Source organism: Yarrowia lipolytica, chromosome 1E (genome assembly GCF_001761485.1).
Source record: "Yarrowia lipolytica chromosome 1E, complete sequence".
NCBI lineage: Eukaryota > Fungi > Ascomycota > Dipodascomycetes > Dipodascales > Yarrowia > Yarrowia lipolytica.
In genome coordinates this window covers 2,509,715-2,527,015 of record NC_090774.1, presented here as the reverse complement: position 1 = coordinate 2,527,015, position 17,301 = coordinate 2,509,715, and the positions used below count along the sequence as shown (strand labels likewise).

At 50.8% G+C, this 17,301-nt stretch overlaps 7 protein-coding genes across 7 annotated transcripts; 4 read left to right on the top strand and 3 right to left on the bottom strand.

The window, feature by feature from the left end:
- Window positions 1-269: 269 nt before the first annotated feature.
- On the top strand, window positions 270-3,557 carry YALI1_E25267g (uncharacterized protein; the record flags this gene model as incomplete). Its single annotated transcript, XM_504220.3, has 1 exon — window positions 270-3,557. The coding sequence occupies one exon, from the start codon at window positions 270-272 to the stop codon at window positions 3,555-3,557; it is 3,288 nt and encodes a 1,095-aa protein (XP_504220.2).
- A 118-nt stretch (window positions 3,558-3,675) lies between these two features.
- Window positions 3,676-5,871, bottom strand: YALI1_E25211g (uncharacterized protein; the record flags this gene model as incomplete). Its single annotated transcript, XM_504219.3, has 1 exon — window positions 3,676-5,871. The coding sequence occupies one exon, from the start codon at window positions 5,869-5,871 to the stop codon at window positions 3,676-3,678; it is 2,196 nt and encodes a 731-aa protein (XP_504219.3).
- Window positions 5,872-6,524: 653 nt separating this feature from the next.
- YALI1_E25189g (uncharacterized protein) lies at window positions 6,525-8,132 on the bottom strand (the record flags this gene model as incomplete). Its single annotated transcript, XM_504218.3, has 1 exon — window positions 6,525-8,132. One exon carries the CDS (start codon window positions 8,130-8,132, stop codon window positions 6,525-6,527), a length of 1,608 nt encoding a protein of 535 aa, XP_504218.1.
- A 2,524-nt stretch (window positions 8,133-10,656) lies between these two features.
- Window positions 10,657-11,616, top strand: YALI1_E25163g (uncharacterized protein; the record flags this gene model as incomplete). The annotated part of the gene is made up of 1 exon (XM_504217.3): window positions 10,657-11,616. The coding sequence occupies one exon, from the start codon at window positions 10,657-10,659 to the stop codon at window positions 11,614-11,616; it is 960 nt and encodes a 319-aa protein (XP_504217.3).
- Window positions 11,617-12,927: 1,311 nt separating this feature from the next.
- Window positions 12,928-13,773, bottom strand: YALI1_E25132g (uncharacterized protein; the record flags this gene model as incomplete). The annotated part of the gene is made up of 1 exon (XM_504216.3): window positions 12,928-13,773. The coding sequence occupies one exon, from the start codon at window positions 13,771-13,773 to the stop codon at window positions 12,928-12,930; it is 846 nt and encodes a 281-aa protein (XP_504216.1).
- Window positions 13,774-14,200: 427 nt separating this feature from the next.
- YALI1_E25126g (uncharacterized protein) lies at window positions 14,201-14,530 on the top strand (the record flags this gene model as incomplete). The annotated part of the gene is made up of 2 exons (XM_068283082.1): window positions 14,201-14,332; window positions 14,384-14,530. The coding sequence occupies 2 exons, from the start codon at window positions 14,201-14,203 to the stop codon at window positions 14,528-14,530; spliced, it is 279 nt and encodes a 92-aa protein (XP_068139183.1).
- A 1,787-nt stretch (window positions 14,531-16,317) lies between these two features.
- On the top strand, window positions 16,318-16,992 carry YALI1_E25107g (uncharacterized protein; the record flags this gene model as incomplete). The annotated part of the gene is made up of 1 exon (XM_068283081.1): window positions 16,318-16,992. One exon carries the CDS (start codon window positions 16,318-16,320, stop codon window positions 16,990-16,992), a length of 675 nt encoding a protein of 224 aa, XP_068139182.1.
- Window positions 16,993-17,301: the final 309 nt, after the last annotated feature.

The window sequence follows — 17,301 nt, the reverse complement described above, 5'->3', positions numbered from 1 at the left end:
ATTATCGACTAGCTCGTGATATTAATGTATTGGCATAAACCATATCTTGGTGCCCTCCCCCGCGGCCTGATTAGGTGGCGGGCAGGTTTACTGAGCAGTTTGGTACGAACAAGACATTTTGGTTGAATTGAAGCACGTGGCAAGTCTTCTATATGACTCTCTCGTGCACCTCAGCTGCCCTCCAATCACCTGTTTAGTGCAGGTGATCCCATCCTACATAACCGTCCATTTCATGCATAAACCTACTTGCCCACAGCAACTTACAACCAATGCACAAATTCAGACCCATTTGGCGAACGGTGGCGGGTCGTCGAGGCACATTGAGGCCTCAGGGGGCCCGCCAGTCTCCGCTGAGTGTGTCTCTGCAGCAGCGATGGCAGCATACGCCGGTTGCCAAGAGTGAAAAGATGCGGAAGGAGCAGGATGCTTTGGAAGAGCATCAGGAACGGCTGGAGAAGGACAAGAAGATGATGGAAGAGAACAAGCAGGATGGTGAGAAGAAGGAGGAGAGCTCGTCTGGTCCGTCGAATGAGTCTGTTCTCAAGGAGGCCAAGGAGGTGGCTCAGGAGGGAGCCAAGGAAGAAAAGACTGTTAGCAAGGAGGTTGATGCAGCCCTCAAGGCTCTTAAGGAAGATGCCAAATTGGCTGCCAGTACTGCTGCCGATAAAGCCGATCCTTCGTCTCCCGAACATATCAAAAAGAAGGAGGAGGAGAAAGCTGAGAAGGCTGAGATCCATGACACCGGTGTGATTGAGACCACAGAGAAGGAGCGTCTTCTGTACTTTGACAATGTTATCATGGCCACTCCGTCCTTCATGCTGGGCGACCATTTCCCCTCATGGTTGCTGAATCGATCTGAAGAACGAGTCAAGGATGTGATTCGAAAGTATGCTATTCCCCCCGGCTTGCGAGTGGACTTCAACTCGGTCATTCTGAGACCCAAGGATGGAGGAGCCTTTGTCAGATACACTTTGCGAGAACACACGGGAAAGTACGGCACTCCTCGAGAGGCCGAGGCTGCCATCATCAACCAGCTTAAGAAGTCTGACTACCGACCGTGGTTCGACCCTTTCCGAACATGTCGCGTGTTCACAGTCAAAGGTGTGCCCTGGATTGAGGACCTGAAACGAATTCCCAACAAGACTCTCAAAATCTGGTTCGAGGGCCCCACTCTGTCTCAGGAAGAACTGTACTCTCTGTTCCGTCGATATGGATATATTGACAATATCGTCCCTCCTGATGCGGCTAGCAAGGACCCCATTGTGTTTGCCAAGGTGATCTACTCGTGCAAGGGTTCGTCGACAACCGCCAAGAACTGTCTGAACGGAATGTCTGTTAACGACAAGACCATTCTGCACATTACATTTGCCGACCATCGGACCAAGTTGTCGTATCTGAAGGACTTTATCGTCAACCATACGCGTATCTCCATTCCCATTCTGTTGGCTCTGTTAGCAACTGTTTCTCTGTGGATCTTCGACCCCATTCGAAAAGAGTCCATCAAAAGCAAGATCCAGCCCATCATCAACCTCGACAACAACATCTTCTACGTACAGACTAAGAACATTCTGAAACCCATCTGGAGCTGGCTATGGTCTTGGATCGTCATCCATCCCCGACCCACTGCCAAGAAAGCTGGCACTCAGTTGCACCAGCTGTGGCCCGAACGTTTGTCTGCCATTGAGGATGTCAAGCAGTGGCTTCAGGAGAATGTCAACACCTTCATTGTCGTTAATGGTCCTCGAGGTTCTGGAAAACAGGAGCTAGTTATGGATTACGTTCTGGCTGACCGGAAGACCAATGGAGGAGGACGTGGCAAGATTCTGTCCATTGACTGTGCCGACCTGGTCAAGGCGCGAAACGACCCCGAGTTTATCACTACCGCTGCCCATCAGCTTGGCTACTTCCCAGTGTTCCCCTGGATGAACAACATTTCTTCGTTCATTGATTTGGCCATCCAGGGCCTTACTGGTCAGAAGGGTGGTTTTTCGGAGACAACCGAGGCTCAGTTCAAGAGCATGCTCGGTATTGCTTCAGCCGCTATCGCCGACATTGCTCTGTCCAACCATAACAAGGAGGATCATGCCAAGAACCAAATTACTAGAAATAGCGACTATCTTCAGAGCCATCCCGATGCCAAGCCTGTTGTTGTCATTGAGCACTTTTTGGCCCGAACAGACCGAAACCAGTTTGTGTACAAGCATCTGGCTGAGTGGGCAGCTTCGTTGATCCAGTCTAACACTGCCCATGTCATCTTCATCACCTCCGACGTGACTTTCCAGAAGGTGTTGTCGGCTGCTCTACCCAACCAAATCTTTAAGACGGTGCATGCAGGAGACGCCTCTGCGCAGTCGGCCCGAGACTTTGTGAAGCAGCAAATGGACGAGTTCAAGAAGGCGATTGAGGCTGCTCGTCATCTGGTTGAGGAGAACAAGCATCAGAAGGAACGGGTGGAGGCACTGGTGGATGAGGAGCCCTCCCTTGAAGAGATGCTTCAGCACCACCGAACCGAGCTAGAATACGAGCGAGAGAAACGGGAGCGAGAGGGAAAGATTGACGATACTCTGGACGAGATTATCAAGGAAGAAAAGGTGATTGAGGAGCGAGATCGAGCCGAGTGGGACGCCACGTCTGCTGCTCAGCGAGAAGACGAAAAAGTGTCTCCTTTCGATCCCGATGAGTCCACTGCTGGCGTCGAGGCCGAGAAGGAAGAGAACAAGACTGACGGTGATGGAGAGCCTGCTACTAAAGACAATGGCAAGTCAGACGAACAGAACAAGAACGACACTATCACCAGCTGGAAGGCTCTGATTCCCCCTGGAACCGACGAGGCTACACTTGCGGAAATCCCGATTCCTGATCTCACAGATCTCGACGAAGCTCTCAGTCCTCTGGGAGGCCGAATGACCGATCTGCAGGCTTTCATCCGACGACTCAAGTCAGGGGACACTCCCCGAGAGGCTCTGCGAGGAATGATCACTCAGTCCGCTACTGAAATCGTGCAAATGTTCCTCATGAAGGACAATGCTCAGTGGACCAAGGAACAGGTGTGGTGCCTGATGAAGAAGGTGTGCAAGGACAGTGGCAACGGCGTGTCCATTGCCGACCTCATGGTCACTGAGCCCATGTTTAAGGGAGCTCTCAAGCCCCAAGGAGAGTCGGGAGAATCCACTATCGGAGCTCTCGAACGAAGTGAAATGGTTACCGTGGTCACTAGAGACGGAAAGCCCACCTACATCAAGGCAGGCAAGCCTCTGTACCGAGCTGCGTTCCAGTACATTTTGTCCGACAAAACCTTCTCTGCCATGATTGAGACCGGTTTCCTGGAGAGCCAGATGAAGCTCCAGAACGACAAAATCGTAAAGTACGAGGAGGAGCTGCGGCTGCTAGCCAAGTTTCCTTCAAAGTGGGGAGACGACGTCAACATCCGAGTGAGATACCTAATTGACAAGATGGCGGCATGCCAGCAGAAGATTCAGAAATTTGAGATCCAGCTGGCAGAGACTAAGAAGACCTTTGCCAAGAATGAACAGCCCAAGAGCTGGTGGAAGTGGTAAAACGGTGATATAATTGAATAGCATTGATATAAGGAATTGTCTGTACAGTAGTATTCGCTCTGTACTTACTACACTTAGCAATATTGCCATGAATAAAAATATACATTATCGCCATAGATTATAGCTTACCCTGGGCATGAGTCAGAAACTCTGCCGTACAAACCTCATATACGATTCGCCTTCTAATCGTAGGCATATCCTCCTGTGAGTAGTTGAGAGGGGCGTTTCGCGCCATGAGCTCGATGTTCTGACACGTGAACACACCACAGTCAACTCCATTAAACTGCTGGGGGGACTCTGCTCGAGGCACAATCTCGTACTCGTCAAACATACCCCCCGAACCTGGATGCATCTTCTCGGCCTCCTGACGAAGATAGTCCTTGATGATGTGCAGGTTTCTAGTTCCGTCTCCGTTAAGGGAGTCGTGCTGTCGAATCTGCTTATTGACGTTATCCAAAACGGCCAAACACCAATGGTTGTTGTTCAAGTTGAGAGGGAAAAAGACGTAATCGGCCTTTGTTACGTCGATTCCGGCTCTCTTGGCCCATCGGGCAACCCCAGAGTAGCCCTTTTCCTGCAGGTTTTTGAAGAACTGCGTAACCATGCACCCAATGACTGGCAACTTTCCCTCTGCCTTCTTGGACCGCTCGGTGATCATGGCGAAGTAAAAGTTGATCACGTTGTCGTTGAGCCATCGGCCGTCCTTGAGCTTGTGGATATCGTCGCCCTTGAGATCAATTCGGAACTTGTCGATGATCACATTGTGAGGCGAAGACCGCCACAGGTCGTCGACCTGTTTGAGCTGCTCGGACGTCAGGTCCAAAAACGCTCCGGGTGCCTTCTTACTTCGCACCGGTCGGCCCTCGGCCTGGGCCTTTTGTCGCTCAATCTGTTCCTGGATCTGCTGTCGTCGGGCCTCCAGCACCTCGTAGGATTCCTTGAAGTCCATCCGAGAAGCCTCCTGCAGTGATTGCTCCAGCTCAGCCTGGTGTTGTCGGTACAGTTGGGCAGCGTGTCTCTGCCTGGCATCCTCCACCTCATCATCATGGTCAACAGCACCGGATTTGTTGCTCCAAGCAGAGAAAACAGACTGAGTTCGATCCTGAGACTCCAGATGAGACGCATCAAACGATGTTTCAGGCACAACCGTAGGGGGAGGCTTGTAGTTTCCGGAAAAGGCGTTGTAAAGACGCTCGGTGAACTTCTTGTTGGGCTTCTGGCCGACAACAGGGCCTTCGAGAGGTCTCTGCAGAAATGTGGTACCATAGGAAGGCACTCTGTTTGGCTTGAGAACGTTTTCGGCCGCTACCGTAGAAGCCGCAGTTCGCTTGGGCAGCTTCATGGGAGTGAAGGACTGGTTGGAGGCGTCGATAGACTCAAATTCGTCTTGCAGCGACTTGCTGGGTTTGAAATGAGGTGAGGAAGCGGCAAAGGAGCCGTTGAAATGCAGCGAATCGTCGTAACTGTTGTTGGACGACCTCAGGTGCGCCTGTGGTGGCTCCTGGACCGATGTGCTTGCCTTGGCGGCTCTCATTTGCTCGGGAGCAGCCTTGGAATAATAGTCGTCGTATTGATGGTCCACAAAGGCTCCAGGGACTCGACTAGGGTACTGTTCCACCTGTCGAGATCCGATAATCTCCAGTTCCACGTCCTGGCCCTCTTCATGGGCGTTTTGGGCCAGGTAGTGGTTCAGTCTGGCGTCTGATTCTGCGAACTCGCCCTGATTCGTGTTGGGATTCGACACCCTGCGTCGTTTGGTGTCGGAGGTATATACTGCATTGTATGCAAAGGCCACACTGGCTCTGAGCGCGAAAAACAGCAGACTGGTGCCTCTCCACAGGTTCTTGCACGCCTCCAGAGCAATATGTTTGACTGTATCCATGGTGGGATGATCGACAATGGGATCAAAGTGGTTTTGTACAGCCAGCAGCGAGTTATCTTCGGGCTGGTAGTACAGAGACTGAGGTGGCGGTTTTGAATGTCCTGTTTCTCCTATCACGTTGAATGCCTCGAGATAGGACCGTTTCTGGTTAGCCGTCAGAGAGCCGTGTAGAGGTAGATCGAGAGCGCCTTTGTTGCCCGAAAAGGTCCGCTCTTGTACCTGCTGGCGCGGAAAGTCGTCTCTATAGCTGACAAGGCTCTTATTGGGGGTAAAGACGCGGTCTGGGCGGTTAGTGGAGGGGTTGAAGGGGTCGTCGTGGTGAGAGTTGCTATCTTTGCGCAGACTGTCGTAGTGGCTTGTTTTGCGCGTTCCGTTGTATCGTGGTTGTTGGGGATCGAATTTCGGCAGGTTCCCCGAGTACAGCGACGTCATTATGGAAAGGCAGGCCGTCTCACAGGAAAGGGTGTGATTTTTTTGTTTGGATAAATAATGGATTTAAGTTGAGGTGCATCTTCATCTACACTTGAAAAGAGTTTTGATGGGAGGTTCCAAGTAATGATGGGAGGAAGACCGCTTTGCAGTCTAGAGAAGAATTGCCTGGAAGTAAGGCTTATGGTATATACCGCATGGGGATATTCTGTTTCTAAGACACTAATTCGGTATAATTGGAGATTTAGAAAGTATGGTAGCCTGTACAACTACAATGTCTAGCAACACATCAATCTAGTTAGAGCCTGTTACTGTTCATGCTTGGTCTCGGCTACTCGGTACTGGTAGCGGAACAAGCACGGTTCATCTTATTACATGCCGTGGAAGTCATAATTATGGCACATGATTCCCTGCAATTAATATGATGTACCAGTATCAATCACACGACGCACTACGTAACGCACTATGTACATTTACGCTGTGTTCGTAAGCTACTGATAGATCTACTCGTACCGCGTACTTGTACAATGGCTACTGTATGTACAGCACAAGTCTGTTTCAGGTTTTTCTCCAGTATAGGTAATCATAAATAATATTCAGTTGGGTCGTTCCTTTGGGATCATCTCCGTTAATTCAAGCTAATCCATCACCCCCGTCTACTTGGCCTCAGTCATCTCAGCAACATGTTCCTCTCGAAGATGTCGCTCACAGTCACGGAAGATTTCGGCTTGCTTGGCAATCTCGCCCAGCTTACCAATCACGTGCTGGTTGCCGTGCACAAAGCCGTAGATATGGTACTCCACGCCAATATCTTTGCAGTACTCAAGCACGTACCGCTGTGCCCTTCGCAAGTTGTGTCGGGGCATTCGAGGGAACAGGTGGTGGATGGCCTGGAACTGCAGACCTCCATGTAAGAAGTCGAGCCAGGCAGGACAATCCACGTCCATAGTGGTTCGCAGTTGTCGCTGGGCAAAGGACTCCGACAGACCCAGGTCCTGGGTGGACATAGCAAAGTGCGACAGAGTGATTTGCACATGAACAGGCATAGTAGCAACGTGCGACACAATCACATACATCCATCGCTGGCCGGCAGTGGGAATGCTCTTGTACACAATGAGGTAGAAGAACCAGTACGCGAAGAAGGAGAGTCCCATGAGCTCGTACCATCGGAACCACGCAGCCTTACCGTGTCGAGGGCCTCTTCCAAGAAGCACATGGCCCCATGACAGAGCGTAAAGGTTGAATCGACCCAGGCACAAAATGGGGTAGTAGGTCATGTGCTGCAAGGGAATGAGGTATCGAGCGAAGATGTCGTACTTGAGCACACAGTTATAGTAGGTGGACTTGACTGACGAGAAGAATCGGTTGGATACAGCAAATACGGGAAGATGCTGGATATCGGGGTCGTGCACAGGGTCGTTGGTAATAATGTGATGCACGTTGTGGTTTCGCTTCCACCAGCCCAAAGACAGACCTCCAATCCAAGCGGCAATGGTCATTCCGATCCAGTTGTCCATCTGGTAGCCATGGGTGATACCAATGTGGCCGGCATCATGAGCAATGAAGACTAGCTGGTGCCAGCCCATGCCCAGACAAATGGCGGAGAGGAACATGGACTTGTCAAACAGGTACCATGACAGACTGAACATGGTAGAGATTCGAAGAAAGTCACTGAAGTAGCCTCTGTAATTGGGTTCAAACAAGCCAGCGTCCTCGACACGCTTGTACAGGGCCTTGTACTTTGTTCCAATCTCCGTCTGGGTGTTGTAGTCGAGAGAGGGAAAGATTTCAAGGTCATGCTGGAGCTGTCTGTTCTCGTCCTCCTCGATGAGCTTAAGTCTTTCCGCCTTGAGAATTTGTTCGTTCGTAAAAATGGGCGCGGGTTTCTGAGTCACTGCCTCCTGTGATGAGCTGGATGCGCTGCTGGACAGCGAAATGCCCTCATCTGCAGCAATACTGCCCCGTTTTCGAAACACTCCTCCCTGGATAGGTGGCAGAAAGTTTTCCCAGATTTTTTCGCCAGTGATTCCAATCTGGTAGGCGCCCATGGTGGCCAGGGCCTCGTCGCTGTGGTATGCGTTGATTTCGTCGGTGGCGTCCCGTCCAACCACGTGGAAAATGGCCATGTCTCCTCCAGGGTGACGATCGAGCCAGTTGTCCAGCTTGAGCACCTTGCCGTTGTAGATGACAATGTGGTGGCCGTCGGCGATGAGCGCCTCAATTTCCGACCGCGGAAGCACCTCTTTGCGGGTCTTGTAGGACATGGTGTGTGGTGAGAGTCTGGACTGCTCGTTCAGGTACACAGTAATACTGATGATGCCAACCTCTGAAGTGTACACCCGCCCTTTGCACTTTATTTTTGCGTTAAGGTCCAGATGCAAGGGAGGATGCGATTTTGGGGGCAAGTTGGAGTGCAGGCGTTGGTGTTTATAAAACGGTCTATTTATTCGGCTGTGTCTGCTGGTTCGATTGCGTCGTTTCACTACTCACCATCTCCTTCGGCCTCCAGTTGACATATGTCCGTATAATTATTCGGCTCAGCATGTACACGCGTAAGGTTCACATGGTGGTTCGACCGCGGGGTGGTTCGACTTTGAACAGGGGGATTTTGGAGAAAAGGAATATGACAAAAGAGGGACAATGATGGGGGAAGTTGGAAATGAGGTGTTCTTTTTATTCTCGGTTTTAATTGGATTATTTGTTACTATTAAGGACTTCGCTGACACATCATCTAACAGGCGTTTATTGGCTCGCGGGTGTCACGTGTTGAGGGAGTTTCATACCGAACACACAGAACATAGTAAATTAGTACATACCATAAAGAGGTTGGTTGGGGGACACAAATGGGGAAGTTGTCTGGAATGTTCAGGGGGGGAGGGGCTATAGTGTGTGTTAGCTGGTTTTCCGGTACCATGTGTAAGTGATGCTTGTAATATGATGTCTTATGGATGGCCCGATGGTAAAACAAAGATGCTATCAATTTTAAAGAAATAATAGTTGACAGTGTTGAATTCCACTTGAGAGTCTACACAATCCTCAGCTGTGCGTAAACCCTCAACAAGACCTTGCGCTCCTCCTCACTCGGGCTCGTCCCGAAACGCCAACCAACCCCACCACCTATCCGTCTGCATCGATTGCCAAGCCAGCTGTTTCTTGCGACATGTCGCCGATCGATGAGATCTTCAAGGACCCTATAGTAGAGTGTGTAATTGTAGACACAGTATGTACTCTAGCGTAATATTCTATTATTATGGCATGTCTATGATCTGCCACTCGATAGCTTTAGATACAGTAATTATTGAAACACATTCGTCAGAGATTCTGCTAAACCATGCACTCCACGACCGTACAGGATGTATGTTCGCACCAATAATGACCAAGGAACCGAATGGCAGCTTTGTACATACTGCCTCTACGCCTCTAGGATGCTCTCATTGGGCTGGTGCGAACCACAGTCTGGGACAAGCGGCCAAAAGTAGGCGTGCAGTATGCGCAGCAACCCGTGAGCCGCACCGGTGTATGTACTACACCTTCCACAGGACGCGATGCTAGCACTAATGGCTATCTCTAGGTCCCCCGTTATATCAAATCGTCTCCAATCGAGCATTATTACCACCCTGCGTTAATATCATACGGAACACAATGCCATCTCCTGTCTCACACTCATAATTATTGCACAACGGCACGTTCAGACCGCACTGACACCACCACCACACAGTACAGCAGTATATCCAATCACAGCAGCTACAAGACATTAAACACCGACATCCAGCCCCCAGCAATCATGTTACAAGCATCTCCACCTCATTGACTTCTCTTTCACACGTGTCAAATATTTATATCAATGGCTCCTCTCCTTGTTACCCACCCATTTAACCTACAATTAAACTTCACTAATATGCACTCCTCTCAACGGGGCTGGTTCGCTCATCGCCAATATGGAAGCTCTGGAAAAACCCAATCGCCGTTGAACCACACACCCCACCCCATGTCTTATACCTGCGCCATGCGCTTGTCACAAGGTGCTGGTGGCCAGCGGCCCAAAACGGAAACATCAGGGGCTCTCGGACGGTCAGATATTACTTCTATCCTAGTAATATTGTCCCAAACGGTTGAGAACAAAGACCCTGCTCGTATTCTGCGAAGGGTCGGATGACCCAGCCCTGAAGGAAAGTGAAGAGCAGTATATATACTGACGATGGACTACCATGAAAAACCAACAGTCTTCGTTCGTCCACTCTCTTTCACTCGCTTACAGCACGGCATAGTCCCTACGCTCTACATTCTTTACACCCTGGCTCTACGCCTATACATTCATTAAATCGTTGCTCACTACACCCACTATCGTCACTCATTTGACAACCACATTCTTTAACACAAATTCCACTGTTACACACTCCCTTTAAACATGAAATTTACCACTCTCATTGCCCTGCTGGCTGCTGTGTCTGCTGCCCCTGTTCATCGTCAGGCCCACCCTAATGATAACAACCTCCTCCACAAGCGAGAACCCCGAGTCGTTATTCGAACCCACACTGCTGACGCTGTCATAGTCACTAACACTGTCATGGGCCCCCGCCGTTACTGTCAACTGCTGGCCAAGAACCTGCTCCTTGCCCCCGCTCCCCAGCCCGAGCCTACCCCCGCCTCTTGCTCCCGCCCTGCCCCTGCTCCTGGACCTGAATCTCAGGTTCCTCCTGCTCCCTCCTCCTCAACCTACTGAGCCCGCCCCCTGCCCCTCAGCCCAACCCCGTTGAGGTCCTCTCCTGCCTCCCCAGCCCACTTCCCATGCCCCTCCTGCCCCCTTCCTGCCCTCCTGCCCCTCAGACTACCTCTGACGCTGCCCCCTCTCCCCAGCCTGCCCCTACCACCTTTTCCACTTCTGTTATCGAGCCCTCTTCCACCTCTTCTTCTGCTGCGGAGGCCACTCCCACTTTCACGCCCAACGGAATTCTGCCCTACTCGCTCACCTACTCGCCCTACAACGACGACTCGTCCTGCAAGACTATGGACGAGGTCATGAAGGACCTCAAGGAGATCGTCGCCAAGGGTATCAAGGTGATCCGTGTCTACGGCACTGACTGCGGCTCTGTCCAGACCATTGAACCTGCCGCTAAGCAGCTTGGTCTCAAGATCAACCAGGGTTTCTGGATCGGACCCGACGGAGTTGACTCCATTGACTCTGGTGTCCAGGAGTTCATTAACTGGGTCCAGCAGAACCAGGCCTGGGGTATGATTGACTCTATCACTGTTGGAAATGAGGCTATCATTGCCGGCTACGTCAGCCCCCAGCAACTCCTTGGAAAGATCGGCCAGGTCAAGAGTCAGCTCAAGGCTGCTGGATACCAGGGACAGGTCACCACCGCCGAGCCTGCTGTCTCCTACACCACCCACCCCGAGCTGTGCACTGGCCCTGAGCTCGACTACGTTGGGATCAACTCTCACGCCTACTTCAACCCCCAACAGTCTCCTGAGACCGCCGGCCAGTTTGCTCTGGACGAGATGGCTCTTACTCAGAAGACTTGTAACAACAAGGTTGTTTTTGTCACCGAGACAGGCTACCCTTCTGCTGGTAACACCAACGGCAACAATGTTCCTACTCCCCAGAACCAGGAAATTGCCATCAACTCTTTGCTCAAGGCCCTCAATGGCTACGGCACCTTTTTCACCATGTACAACGACTTCTGGAAGGCCCCCGGTCCTTACAACGTTGAGCAGCATTTTGGTATCATTAACATTCTTCAGTAAGTGCCTTTGACCACCTACACCATGGTAAGTATTCCGCTTACAACACTTTTTGCATACCGGTATAAAAAGGCCGGTCTTTCCATATTCTAATTTATTTCTTGTATTACTTCTTTTGTTGTAGACAGAGCACAGTATCAACCTGTATTGTAGTGCCTTATGGTGACTCTTCGTTGAAAGCTGCATCCCGACATCGCCATTACCGACATTGCCATACCCCCGACATCGCTATACACAATGATGACATGTTATGAATCACCAAGACACCATCTAAAATGACGCATCTACCCCACCAAATAACGTCCTGCGATATCGCTTGCCGTGTTCCGCGCCCGTGTCACTCCATTGTTCTGTTATCACAACCATGACTGAACTTTCATGTAGAGTCATCTCTAAAATTAAATTACTCATCCCAAGGACCCAAGCGCCCACATGTGTATAGCAGCAAGTCGAGCCTTCTAATGAGTCAGGTCCCGGGTCGCATGATTGTCTCTAACTATCTTCAGCTGGTCTTCGTTGTACCTTTTTGGTCTTCAAAATCCGCTTTCCCTCTTTTTTTCTGTTCGATTCTACACCGCAACTCGCGACCAGGCTGGACAGCCAATCGACACTTTGGTCCTGTATCACCTCATCCCTGATAACCTTATTTTACTATCAATGGAACCTTATGCTCTCCATCTGGAAGTAATTATGTCTCGTATGTATTAACCGAAATGTAACTGAGACGTTGGAATTGGTTGGAAGCAAGCATGGCATGTTCTCGTATATAATTAGAGAAGCAATGGCAAAGAAATCGGAACAATACTAATATGATAATGAAAATAACAAGGACAAATGATAAGACTATTCCTTCCAAATACTTGTAGAGCCCCCTGACTCACATCCAAACATCACCAACTTCGGTTCTGCTCTCCTCAACTAATTACTTTCTCTCACCACAATACTATACAACAAATAACTGTCTTCAAACGTAGTCCAGCTCAACCCCGAGTAATCACCGAGTCTTTATCCTGGAGCTCCCATCTTTCCACGCCCTATCGGCTCCGATTCGCAGCTCTTTCGAACGCCTGTACATCCGACTCCTTCCACTTTCTTCCACCAAACTTTAGGATGACTCACAGCGATGAGCCTTGACCACGACCAATAGACGCCCATCGGAGGTCGTAAACATTGCCCGTAAATTTCCGGTGGTGTTTTTTTTTTTTTTTTAATGCCACGTTAGCAGAGCATTCACTCATCCCCGACTAACAGGTCACTGGAACACTACCATTACCACAGTACCATCTCGCCCTATAATAATATGATACAATGCATTTAAATATTACGTCTCTTTGTCTGACGAGCGTCATCTTCATCAAACGATCGCTTGAGGACTGCTCTGCTGAACTCGCTCTCGCCGAAAACGGGAGACGCAGCGGGGGTGTAAACAGTCACGGGAGAGACTTCCTCATATCCGTTAGTGGGGGGGTTGAGCTCCTCCTCAGGCATGTCCAGGAGAGCGTTCTCGAACAGAAGCTCACTCCATTGGGCGTAAACGTCGCCGGCAACAAAGGTCTTCCAGTCGAGAGCCTTGAGAAAGTCCAACATGTTAGTAGAAAGCTCCGAGGCCTGGAGCCCCGAAATCTTGGCCCATGCTCGGGCGCTAAAATTCCGGTCCTGCAGAAACTTGTCGGCCACCATGAGGGAGGAGAGGAAGCACCGCCGGGGACAGGAGAGAATGTTCACCTTGCCGGCGGGGTTCTTGGGCTCAGAGGAACGATTACGGGAAAGCGCAATGATCTGAGGCTTGAGCTGCACAAGGTAGTAGAGAGCCACGTGCAGTGTGGAGAAGGAGGAGCGGGAGCGCCGCAGAACCTCCTGAATAAACCGCTTGAGTGAAATCGATCTGACCGAGGACGAGCCGCCAGGGAACTGGCCCTGGATCTCGCCCACTCGGGAGGTGGCAGGCCAGATAGTCTCGAGGATCCACACGGCCGACTCGACGAGCCGCGAAATGAACTGCTCTTTTCGCGAGTCGTTGAGAGTCGAGAGCACCCGGTTGATGCTGGGGGGCTCGATGGTGGCGATGGGCTCCTTCTTGTCGAGGAGCACCCCAGGGGTTGTGTTGATGGAGACACAAGTCGAAGGACAAGTGAAGGTGGAGTCAGTAGGTGAGGCCATGATGCAAAATATAAATAGAAGAGTTGGTGAGAGTGTTGTTGAAACTGGTGTAGCTGGTGTAGTAGCTGTTGTACGTTGTTGTAGATGAGCAGCGACACGAATGTGTGACCACTAGCTCTGCCACGCCCAAGGAAGAAGGTCCGGGGACTTTAGACTAGATATAGTTACTATCTGATGCGATAGTGACTCTTATCAAGACTAGGTTTTCCCGAGCGAGATCGGTGGCGTGCTTGAGGCAGAGGAAGCTGTGTGAAGGCTGTGGGTGTGGAGTGACTCTGATAATGGGCTTTATGCACGCTGTGCAGACCGAGTCGGTTAGTCACTGAGCTTAAATGTGTGGTGACTCACAGCAGCTGAGCGGGTGTTGGGAAGAAGTTAATTTAGTGGGACCTTGGGAAAAAGTAGGACTCAGAAAATTGACTGGGAAATGAGGGGGACAAATAAAAATCAAAGAGATGTTCTTGTCCTTGTCGTCTGTGTGCTTTGCCGGCTGTGCTTTCGCAGGCAGAACAGTGGGATGTCGGTCACGTGTTCTTCCTTGTTAACTTCAAGCGTCCGAGTTCTCTAAACCACCACAATGGTGATAAAAACGGACATTTTTCTGGCGTAGCGGGTTCGGTGTAGGGTGTGTAAGGTCGTTGGAGAAGGTAGGAGGGGTTTCAAAGTGTGTCTATGCGACGGGCGTGGTGTGGTGATGGCTCAGGTTGAGTTGAGCTCGAATGTGAGTCAGAGGCGTGACAAGGACTGGGTGTTGTGAGGCAAACTAATGTAACACAGGTGGCGACTGTTGTTGTTGATGACGTGGCTTTATGAGTCCAGGCGCTATTGCGTCAGTTCCGTGACAATGCAAAGAGAATCTGGAAGCCAGACGATTATGGGGGAGAGAAAAGGGTCGTGTTGCGACGTGTGTTCTTGCTAACCTTCAGATGTAGCCCTATGAGAGAGTGCTGGGATTTTTTCCACAGCCGCATAACTCATGTGCCCTAACCCCAATCTCCCAAACGGGGGTCTACGGAATCAAACGGCACGTTAGTGGGGAGTGGATACCCGCGCTAAAGACCGGGGCTGGGGCAGGACAGGCCGGGCAGATCTTCAACTCCGTGTTCCAAGCTTTCTGGTGGTCGATCTCGCGCTCAAATGGCTCCATTCACGCTATTCTACAGCCCCTCCCTCCACACACGGCACTGACTTGCTCACATTTCACAGCGAAAAACTAACTTTATTTTGCAACCGCCGTTTGGCTGACCAGTCCAGACAGAGCCTTTCACTTCGTCTGCAAGAGGCGCTTGGGAGAGGCACCAAGTAGGGTAAGACATTATTTCGGAGTTAGACAGGCACGGAATGCCCGCGGTAGCACGCCACCACCACGCCACATCACGAGTACCGAATACTTGTACCGAATCTCGACCAATTGTAGCGCCCGAACATGTCGTCCTGTCTGCACTTGTATCGAACACTTCTTCTCCAGAAGCCGCATGTCTTTGACACGCCTTGACTTGCCTTCTTGTCATATTACAAGTCTTGGCAGTGTTACTGTAGATGAATGCGATAATTCCAGACAGGAACATCTAGTGTAGAGCCGCAAGTGGAGTCACAAGGAGACACTCGGGGCTTTGTGTGTATAACTGGTCATGTTGACTTGTTAATGGGCGTGTCAGTACGAGTACTGGCCTGTCTATTACCCCCTCTGCTGTTGCTGTGTTCTGCTACAGTCAAATCTTGGCCATGTATTTCCAGCAATCAGATTACAGTTGCCGACGCCAGTATGATGAGATATGACGAATAGTTGCCATTGAAGTGGTGGCAGGACACCATGGTGTGTTTGATAGCACGTTGCTCATGGAGTGGTACTTGTATCTTGTACTGTACGCACTTTGCTCACGTTATTCCTGCTCGTCTCTCATCCTTTCACTCCACGTCCACGTAAACTCAACCATTCATATTCATCTCTAAAAGTTGGCGAATTGGCGTCGTTTCGCGACTCAGCTGGAAGCAGCTCTCGTATAATATAAAGCAGAAGTTGTCCAAACGCGACTAATGATAACACTTGACGTTGGATGTGCAGATGGACGGCTACAGACTGGTCTGCTAGGATCCTATCCGCACTCCACCCTCTCTCCACATGACGTGTCCTTGTCAATGATGCTCAGATCTGGGGACCCACCTGTATAACGAACATATGCATCTGGCGAAGAGTCGGGAAAAAAAGGACCGGCACATGGCCCAAGAGCCGTTGCCGTCTGGGGGCGCATCTGGGGCGCGTGTCAGACCAACCACATAAAAAGAAAAGACAACTCTGGGCATGTGACCAAAGTGCGATCCGGCCATACCGGCCATGAGCATGTACACTGCATCGTAGTTCGCTAGTGTGCCGTCCGAACCACCTCTGACTCGATTTTATATCCACTAAATTAGCCGCTTTTGTTGAGACTTAAACTAATTGCAGCACGAGTTGGGGAGGGACATCGTGCCTCAGTCAGAATTGAGTCGGTATGAAAGAATGTAGGTACAAGTGTTGTACGGGTACGAGTGTCTGGGTCGGGAATGGCGTGCTGGACGGGGCAGAGTGATGCTCACTTACTCGGAAATAATATCTGTCCATGGACCGTCATACTTGTACAAGTACCAGCCACCCCTATAGACTCCCATATACTGTCTATTCAACTCTCCCAACCAACCGATTGCTTACTCATGCAGCCATATACCTGCCAGCTCCTCATAACCTGTGGCGATTCAAAGCATCAAATCTCAAACACGTACTACAACCAACATTCCATAAAAAGCCGATACATTTCACCCACTATAGTCCCTCTATATACATACGTCCCCCCCCAACTTCTTGTTCTACCACCATCCCTTCTTCTCCGTGTTCTTCTTGGCCATCTCAGCCTCAGCAATGTCCACAGCTCGAAGGATGGCCTCCTCTCGGGCCAACAGCTTCTTCTCGGCAGCGACCATGTGTCGTTGCTGAGGTCGCTCGTAAACAAGATCGGCCACCTCCTTGGTCACGTGGCCGGGGTTACCTCCTGGCATGACGGGGTTGTGTCCCTGAGATGCCAGCTTGGTGTATCCTCTCTCCTTGACAATGAGATCCTGCTGCTCTTGTTCGGTCAGCGAGCCAGTGAGAAAGCCCTTGAGTCGGATCCGGGCTCTGTAGAAGGGACTGAAGACGTTTTCGTAGCCGTTATCCCACTTCATGAAAAACACTCCATAGCCTAACACAGACACCGTCAGCACCTTGCCGGTCAGCTTGATGCCTCGCATGAACCCTTCTGACGTGTTGACTCGTCTCAGCTTCTTGAATTGGCCTGGGTACTTTTCGCTTGGTGGCCGCGGGTCGTATTTGATCTGACGCATGACCGCTCGGGCCTGTTCGTACTTGGACGCATCCTTGGGCGTTTTGGACCAGCCTCGGGGCTCGGTGGGCGCCAGATATTCACTGGGGTAGCCCTGAGGAGGCCGGGCCTCCGTGGGATCGAACGGGTTGAACGGAGCTCGCGGTTTGGGGTTGCTCATGGTGTGGTTGTT